Source organism: Asterias rubens, chromosome 3 (assembly GCF_902459465.1).
Source record: "Asterias rubens chromosome 3, eAstRub1.3, whole genome shotgun sequence".
NCBI lineage: Eukaryota > Metazoa > Echinodermata > Asteroidea > Forcipulatida > Asteriidae > Asterias > Asterias rubens.
In genome coordinates this window covers 12,565,458-12,575,134 of record NC_047064.1, presented here as the reverse complement: position 1 = coordinate 12,575,134, position 9,677 = coordinate 12,565,458, and the positions used below count along the sequence as shown (strand labels likewise).

The 9,677-nt window shown below is 39.9% G+C and overlaps 1 protein-coding gene across 1 annotated transcript; it reads right to left on the bottom strand.

Moving 5' to 3' along the window:
* Positions 1–6,044: 6,044 nt before the first annotated feature.
* LOC117288078 lies at positions 6,045–8,460 on the bottom strand. Its single transcript, XM_033768776.1, has 3 exons — positions 8,396–8,460; positions 7,978–8,155; positions 6,045–7,019 (listed from the first exon to the last, which is right to left on the bottom strand). The coding sequence occupies exons 1-3, from the start codon at positions 8,458–8,460 to the stop codon at positions 6,585–6,587; spliced, it is 678 nt and encodes a 225-aa protein (XP_033624667.1). The 3' UTR covers positions 6,045–6,584.
* Between the last annotated feature and the right edge of the window lie 1,217 nt (positions 8,461–9,677).

Genomic DNA, 9,677 nt, shown 5'->3' with positions numbered 1-9,677 from the left:
GTCATCACAACTAGGTCTGGCCGGACGGTCAAACCTCCACTATACTTGGAACAATATGTTACTTAGTTGTTGCCGCCAACAGGTACTACTGTTTCTGACAAAATTTGTTGATTTTTGTTTTTACAAAAAGAAAACCCATAACAAAAACAAACAGTAGTAGGAAAAAAAAAAAAAAGGAAGATGTTGTAATACGGCTTGTTATTAGAAGAGCGCCCTCACGAGGCCGTGTGTAACAAGTAAATGTTGTATGCAGGCGGCCATGTTTTCAGGCGATACACACTTAACGGTCTTAGTAAATGAGCTACAGCAATAAAAGAATGTTCAAGTTCAATCTTCAGCCATCCGGCCTCCTGAATTATTACACCTTCTGCGTTGCACCCACGCCTTAAATACTTTATTACGTGATTACTTTTTTCACGATACTGTCGCATGATACGCTCCACTCGTTCACCACACGATATGGGCGCCGCCATGACAGCTACGAGAGTAGACTTGTGGACAAGTCGTCAACAAGTCTACTGCGTCAGCACGGTGCAAAAATCGACTACTTTCGCTTGGTGTGCGCAGGCACGGCATGACGTAATACTACCGTATTTGGTAATCTGGAGCTCCGAGACCGCTAGTCTGGGCCCCTGACCAAAGATTCCTTGACGTCTCTTGTTAAAAATCTTAGGTCAGGTATCACCCACGGTTTTAGACATGTATCGAAGGTGGGCTGTAATGGCGACAGTGATGAGAGACCGATGTTAAAAGCAGAGCCATTAACAGCTCAACAAGGTGGGCTAATTTTGAACTTGTCACATCGCTTTGCAAACGCTTTATTTAGGCACAATGCCTGCATTGGCTTTAAATAACAATAGCTGTCATAAAAACTCCTGGATCTACGGCCGACAGGACTGACATTATGATTCCATACTGTCCATCAACATGCTGTCTGAATGTTGACGACAACACGTTCGGAACATTTCGGATAACTTTGAAAAAGGAGGAATTCCTCATTTTGGGTGATACCGGACCCTAAATTCGACAGAGCCTAATTGGGAGATTTTTGGGTCTGGGAACCAGACTACGAGACCGCCACACCGGGCCCAGATCATAGAGTTATATATAAGAACTAGAGGGCGCACGAGTGATACTTCGTGCACAAACACTACAGGACCGCAAGATGACAAGCGCGTCATTCTGCACGCGTGTTGAATATGAAATACACGTTTGAGGTTTTTTTTATTGAACGCTCACGCGATGCTGTTTGTTCAACTTACAAATTGGCTGCACCAACACACGCTGTGAGATGCCAGCTTTGTCAACTTAGAAAATGGCCGCCTGCGCGCATGCCGGAGCGCGTATATAGGCCAGTGCGCCCTCTAGTTCTTATACATAACTCTATGGCCCAGTCTATACTATAATAAGGCCGTGTCCTAATGTTTCGACTTCGGCTGTGGCTGCGGCCGCTGGCAGTGCGCTCCATTTTGAAGTCGTGTCCGAATGTTTTTGCCACGGCCGCTAGTCGCTGCCAAAGCTGCGGTAGCAGCCGGCCAGCGGCCACAACGAATCATTCGGACACGGCTAGACTTGATTCAAGTCCCATTCTCGTGTGAGAGGTCCCTAAGCTATTACCTCAATTAAACTTACTATGAAACAACCCGTAGCATATACAGTACTGTACAGTGCGCGCTCGCCGTCAAAATGTGGTCCCGAGAATGCGATGGGACTTGACGAAGTCGTTGCTTACTCTGCACGTTGTTATTGGAAAATCTCCCCAAATGAGGAGATGTACAAAAACTGCAATGGGAGCCTGGTGGAAGCGCTGCCCTGCCGGTAAAATATTCATTATACTCTGTGACATCACAGTAGAAGACGTTGCACGCGTCTATACGCGGCACGTACGTGGGGGGGGGGGGGTAAACTCATTAGCAGGCAAGGGGTTGTCGGTGTCATAAGTCGTTTTATTGCACTTCCCAAAACTCAAATTTTGCAAACAAAACCAACCCCAATGCATGTTACAACGTATTACTTAAATTCAAATGAACATTTAGTGCTTTCTTTTTTAATAATTAATTGGTTAATAATTAAAAAATGTATTTCAATCATCAACTAAGTACTTAACCCACAAGTGACAAATGAACTAGTCTTCTTTTTGGGTGCGTTTGATTGGTCAAAACGTATCACGTAACAATGTTACATATTCATAAGTGAGTACATTTACATACCAGGCGACTGCGACATCGTCAAGTCCCTGTCCTGCTAGACTTGATGACAAGTCGTTAGGCGCTGCCTATTTGTCTGCCTTTCATGCAACAGTCACAGTGCGATGTTACACATGCAACAGTCGTAGGCATGAGGCAGCTCTAGGTAATTGCGACCATAGATATTCAGGTTTTGCACTGACGTCACGAAACGGCGTGTCAAGTTCACTCGCTGACATGCTGGTAGGCAAAATACCATAATTTTACGTGCAAAACGATAGGCGATATTTGTAAAATTGGCTGTAATTTACGATTGAGACTAACTATCAGAGAGCTGATAACGTGATTCATCAAAGTGGTTACTATACTTTTATGTCAGTCAACTGCCGTTGCCAAGCAAGCGGGGTGATCACTTTTATTGAATGTTTTCTTCAGTGTGTGCGATGTATCAATATTGTTGCAATATTGTGTCGAGTTTGTTTCACATTACAAGTTGACCGACCCCAGCCGGCGCTTTTTTGTGACCTACACACACTACAGATACACTGCTTATATGCCTCTGCAACGCGTACGCGACGATCCTGCCTCCTAAATCTACAAATCCTACTAACTACTATCTCACAATAGTGACTTCGTGTGCTGTTTCTGACTGCCAGAATAGACAGGGGAGAAACCCCAAGTCATATTATCGTTTTCCCAGTGATCCCGAACGGAGTAGGTTGTGGACCGAAACCGTTGGGTTGGCAGCCGACAAACGGCAGTCGTGTATGCAGTGATCATTTCATCTAAGGCTAAAGCTCACGTAAAATATCCTTCCTCCTTTTTCATTTCATCCGTGACATCCTTCGGTTGCGATCATGACAACAAGAGTTACTATGAAAAGGCATATCTTTATCAGTGAAGATGTTATATAATATGAAAACGGAAAACAAACCCAGTCCACGACAGAAAAGAGATTACCGAACGGGTCTTTTATTCAACAATTACATTTTTGTTTCCCCACTGTTTTAATTTAACTTCTATCTATCTATCTATGCTGGTACTCATCAGTCAATTTCAATAACACTAAAAAAAACATCGCTACAGTTTTCAGTCAGCTCTTTATAAAAAATATAACAAACCCAGTACCAGTACGTGCTATAACATTCCTGTGGTTATGAACAAACTGTGTTCCTTCCTATTCTTACGAACACTACAATTATAATAACTAATTTAATTAGTAATATTATACATAGTGAAGTACTATTTACTAGGCCTACTGAATGTGAAACACACAAAAACTGAAAGCTAACATTAACAATAACTCTGTAGCTATAGCATGACTAGAGGGTAGAGCAGTAGGTTATCATTATGCCTGATTTTGGTCCAGTTCTTTGCTCATTTAAAAGTGCTCGTTCTCTGTGCAATGTAATGTACAAGTATGCACTCTTTTGCAAGCTCAAGAAAGAGAGAGGAAATGGATGAAGAACACTGGGAAAGACTTGCACTTTGAAAATCGTAATAGCAATAATTAATGGTAAATAATACAATACTCTGCACCCATCAATCTTATGTGAGAGTTCAACAAAAAACAGACAATTTTCATTTTGGAAAAAAAAGGTATTAAAACCTGGATTTTTAATTTGTTTGGTAAAAGTGTAGATACCATGAAAATATATATGCTCATTGTTGAATACATTATAAATCGCTCAATACTTTTTCCTGTATAAACCTCTTTTTATTGTGTGCTTATTCTAGGAGCCAAAAGCAGTGATCCGTTGTCACCAGACTACAGACCATCAGTGTTCAACTGTTTGCGTCTCCCCAGAAACGACAACATCAAACTTACTTGAGGAGGACAGACTCCAAAAAGAGGAGAAAAGAAGCCAGTGCTAGATGTGAAGCAGCACAAGGCTTGGTGAATTTGTCATACTCAGAGACTCCGGCAACATCTACTAACTGTACTGCAACATCAACACAAAAATCTAGCTCCAGCACACCGAATCAATGGGAAGTACAAACAGATCTTAGATTTGCTGACATTACTTCTCTACATGATGAATGTCAGGCTTTACGTAAAGAAAATGCTCTCCTCAAGACCAAGATCGCAAACCTTTCCATTGATGAAGATTCTCTTCAGAACAATGATGAAAAAGTGAAAACTGTAACTGGTCTGTGTTCATTTCATGTCCTCACAGGAATACTGGCTCTTATATCTGTTCATTTGAGAACTTCAAAGACTTTATCTAACTTTCAGCAGCTATACTGATGACATTAATGCGTTTGCGGTTTAATATGAACACTCAATACATTGCATTTGTTTTTGATATTCATGTATCAACTGTATCTCGTATTTTCACAAATGTGTTAAATTTGCTGTACACACAGCTTGTCCCATTGACAGTACGCTGGCCAGCAAGAGAAGAACTAAGAAAAACAATGCCAAGATGTTTTAAGGAAAAATTTCCAAAGTGTTCAGGTGTTATAGATTGTTTTTAAGTTTTTATTGAGAAACCCTCTTCATTTTCTGCCCGATCACAAACATATTCACATTACAAAGCACACAATACAGTTAAGTATTTGATAAGTATTTTTCCCCAAGGTACAATTACATTTATTTCTAAGGGTTGGGGAGGCAGAACAAGTGACAAATTATTGCAAGGTGACACCTTCTTGGCCGATAGAGGGTTTGACATGCAGGACACATTTGGTGTATATGGTGTTAAATTACAAATTCTATCATTCACAAGAGGTAAGCAACAGCTAAGTGCCATGGAGGTGGAGACAACAAGAGTGATTGCCTCTGTTCGCATTCATGTGGAGAGAGTAATAGGTGTAGTAAGGCAGAAATATACTATGTTGGAGGGGACCATCCCTATTACCCTCTTAAAAAAAGATAATACCTATGATGTAACCACTCTTGACAAAATTGTGCTCTTGTCAATACTTGTATGTCAGTTATTCCTCCAGATTAAAGAATGGGCATGTGCTAAATTTAAGGAAATGGGCCAAAATATCGAACCAATTGAAAGGAAACAATAGTCTAAATAAACTCATAACTATAAATAAAAGTAAAAAGCTCACTCGGTTACATGTATTGTAATATGAGATTAAGTATTTGTTATTATGAAACAAGTCTTTGAAAGGCTCCATTCTAGTAAAAGATCATGAATATATTCTGATATGTGAGAACAATAAGCCTTTTATGATCATTACAGCGCATTAATCGTTTCTCAGATTATCAGATACAAATACTTGATTGATCTCTAATCAATAGGGCATTTTAAGACAAAATAACTTATTGGTAATTGTCAAAGACCAGTCTTCTCACTTGGTGTATCTCAACATATGCAGAACATTTCAAATCTGTGAAAATTTGAACTCAATTGGTCGTCGAAGTTCCATTGCTCGTTGCCAAGTTAGTTTTTATGCCAACAAATCAATAATTATTTTGAGTAATCACCAATAATGTCCAGTGCCCTTAATAGCACAAACCATTTCAAAGCACAAAAGATTCTGTCTAACAAAATATAAAGGCATGATATACATTAGTAGCTTTGGTGATAATTGAGAAACAAAGTTGTTCAGTTTTTTAAATCTGAAAACTAGTTGTTTGTAAAGTTAATACTGGTGTGAACCCTCAGAAAAGTGATGTGGTCTTTTGGATGGTTTGTGTGCATCTTCAGGTTATGAACAAGTTGTTAAATATTCCAGGTATGACAACAGATACTGAACCACTTTCTTTAATCTGATTGAGATGTCTTAGATTTCTCTCTAATTAACATACACATGTAGCAGTCAGTAAAAGTGAGATTTTTTGCTAAAGGGTAAATTTAATTTTGCTGAAAAATAAATGTACAAAGACTTGAAACAAAACACTAATTTTGCCTTCATAACATGCTTTCTTTGTCTTAAACAATTATTCCTCTTCCTTTCTACAATCTTTACAGAACCACTTGCGCTTTGGAGCAACTTTTAGTTTAACACAGCTCATATGAAACTTTTTTATTTGACATTTATCAGAATAACATGAGACAAATTGTGCCTTCAAATCTGCTCGTCTGCAGTAGCACCACACTGTGGGCTGCCCTTCATTGCCAAAAGTAGCATTTAAATCCTGCACAGCTAAAGGCCTAGATTGTGTAAACCACTTTCCAATAACTTAAAACAAAATACAGACCTTATAAAAGGAAGAGACCTTTTATAGTATACATTAAAAGAAATTTGCATTAAATTCTATCCTTTGTATGTGTATTTGTGATGGAGTCCACACAACAAAATCACAGTACTTCCTTTTGGTTGAATGGAGTTGAGTTTGAATTTGATAGTAATACTGATGATTTTCCTTCAGTTGAGTACCTTGGTCAGATGTGGATAAACAACATGTGGGTCATGATAGATGGCGGCAATGAATGTAGCTTATATAGGTATGAAGTCAGCACTATACTGTGGGAGAGTTGACAACACAGTACTTTTTACACCACTATTGTACAATGCCTTGTAGAATTCGTCTCTGGCATGTGAAGAAGGTGGAGGTAAGGGTTTGGCAGATGACTTTGGAGTTGGAACTTTGCAGTTGATGTCGGGCCTTGAGAAATCTACATCTGATGCAGGAACACATATTACTTGGGTTTTGGAACCTGGATTCAACCATCTGCATGGAAGATCAGTACAAGAAGCCCTCACTCTTGATCTGATAGCTGCTTCAACTGCAAATAGAACAGCAGTGATGTTGGAACAGGTTTCACCCATTCCGGCCATACATGTGCAATGTGCTGTAAGAATGTTTCCATCATCTTTTGCAGCCACCCATACCTTCAATGAAGCTTCATTTTGTTTCTGAGAATGTCCAACCTGATGGGTAAATAATTAAAGACGCATATTGGTATATTCATGAAACAATCATTAATGTGTTCTGAAACCATTACTATTCTCTCACAAGGTTCAATTGACTATCAAAAAGTAGATCTTAAACTACAGTTAAAATTGAGGCTAGAAAGACCTTGGAGCTCTTTGGAATTTTCCTATCCAGAGAAACACAGATGTAATAAATGGGCTTGGTCTTTCATTCAAGGAGAACAAATCCATGCAAGAAAATGTGTAAATTGCTTTTTAAAGAGCAATTTGCAAAGGATTCTGGGGGTAACATAGGGCCTATGTGTGTGTGGGGGGGGGGGGGGGGGCTGCCATTGCACCACTTTTTTTGATCATGCAGTTTACCAAAACACTTATTTTTGCCCTTTTTCAGCATGTTATTGCCCCCATCCCTAGATCCTTTATTATCAGTAGTAGTTGTTATCTTCAGTTCAGCACTGTACGCACTCTACAGTACTAGCACTGTACTCCAACTAGAATCTAGATTGTTCCCAATCCTTTTAAAACTAAATAATTAAATTTTGATCACTTCTTTTTATAGCCATGCCCAGCATGGTGACGGTCACTTTGTTGGTGGTAGCTAGTTCTGTAAATGTTGTCAGTAAATGCCAGGTGAGGGATAATACATGTTAGAATAAACTGATAATTTTGTTGACTCAAATGCCGTGTATCACATCAGGCCGTTACTACAAGAAATGAAAGATTCGTTAATTTAATGGAGAATCTACTAGTTGTTTAGAGGTACATACATGATACAATACATACATGTACATTGCGTACTTAAAATTAAAGTGTATCATGTCACGATCACAAGTTGTACTTGTTTGTATAGTAGTACTGGTAGGTACGTAGATCGTACCCCGTACATGCCGTAAGAACAGTGTAAAAGTAAATAGGCCTTTTATTACGCTTTTCCAACAATTCAACTTGTACTTACGAAAGCCGTCATGACATAATGCCGACCTTTTGAAGATCCCACGGCCACATCAACACCAGCAATCAGATGGTTTCCAACTAACCCAGCTGTGAAGTATTTGTACGCTTCCAGCAGGCTCTTGTAGCATTTCAACTCTGACGACCCCGAGTAATGAGAGGGTGTGTGTATGGGAGACTTTCTGGGACGATAGAGGGCAGCAGACTTACCGGGTAAATCCATTGTTCTCAGAATTATGCGCATGTTCAGAACTACGTAAACAATGGAAATTTACCCGGTATGTCTGCTGCCACCTAGCCTTGGAAAGTCTCCTATTATGTCAGGGGATATTTCTTTAGCACTGACTAACGATGTCATACGGTCTAGCGGAATGACGTACGGGTCACAGAAGCCACCTACCAATTCAATTTTTCCCACATACCTGGCCCGACTCACGAAATCCAAGTTTTCGGTGTATGCCGACAAGTATAGGGCAAAAGTTGCCATATTTCTGTTTAAGTTGAACGCAAATAAGTACGGACAAGGCGTATTTGACCTCAAAAAGTTGCGGGACGTAGATGTCATAGGCAAACATGCAAATTTGTTGCGCGGTTGCCTACCAAAGATGGCGGATCAAGCTCCGCCTACGGTTGGTGACGTCACGTGCAAAACCTGAATAGAATAGAATAACTAGATCGGCCGCGCGTACAATACGCTGGTTCAGCCTGTGCGCTGCCATTAATCACGTGCTGACGGCAACGCGCAACATTTGAAACGATGTGACGAGCATGCTTTCGACGACGACCAAACACATATTTTGACTAAAACGAGGAGCCAAACGTCTTTAAATTTCCGGATACTGTAGTCTCTTTCCATCCATTTTAGAATAGGCCTAACGTTTACCGAGTATGTCTTATGGTGTAGATGAAATGGTGAGTAATTGTGCAGCAGCTATATGTAAAAGCCGAGGGAGGAGAACAGAACCTGGAGGACAATCTCTCCCTAAACTGAGATACCGCCATAGGTGAGTACAAGTACATGTACATAAACACTCATTATACAAATTTATGCGTGCACTATAGTTTGGATAAATGCTAGGCCTAATTTGTTGAGGGTGGTCGATGATACAGGAGTCCAGAGTCAGAGTTCGTTATTGAGGTTAAACTAACGGTTCTTTTCAGAAAACAAGAACATAAGCTGACACCAACGGCGAAGCAAATTCGTATGCCCTACTTACTACTAACTGGACAGTCATTAACCATAGCATAGACTCAAGCTTGCGTTCTGATTAAATCCAAAGACGCATTTTCTTAATCAGCTGAGGCAACTGACATCATTTGAATTCATATTCGAAACAGACATTCAGCGCCAAGTTGCAGAGTTATTTTTTAAGTGTAAAATACAAACAAGCAACAACTATTAAAGCTCATATTAACCAATAGACCCTATTGATTTTTGTTTCCATCTCAGATTTCCCCTCAAGGACAAAAAGAGGATGAGCATTTGGTTGCACAGAGTAAAGAGGAAACTACCAAATGGCAAACCTTGGCACCCAACCGAACATGACATGTTATGCAGCGACCATTTTTCTGCCGAGTGCTTTGAGGTTCGATGGGGTAAAACATATCTTCGCGAACGCCTCGCCATCATTGTTTGAGGACTACCCAAGTCATTTAAAGCATGTAAGATCAACACAAAGCAAAGAACTAAAATTTGAATTTTTA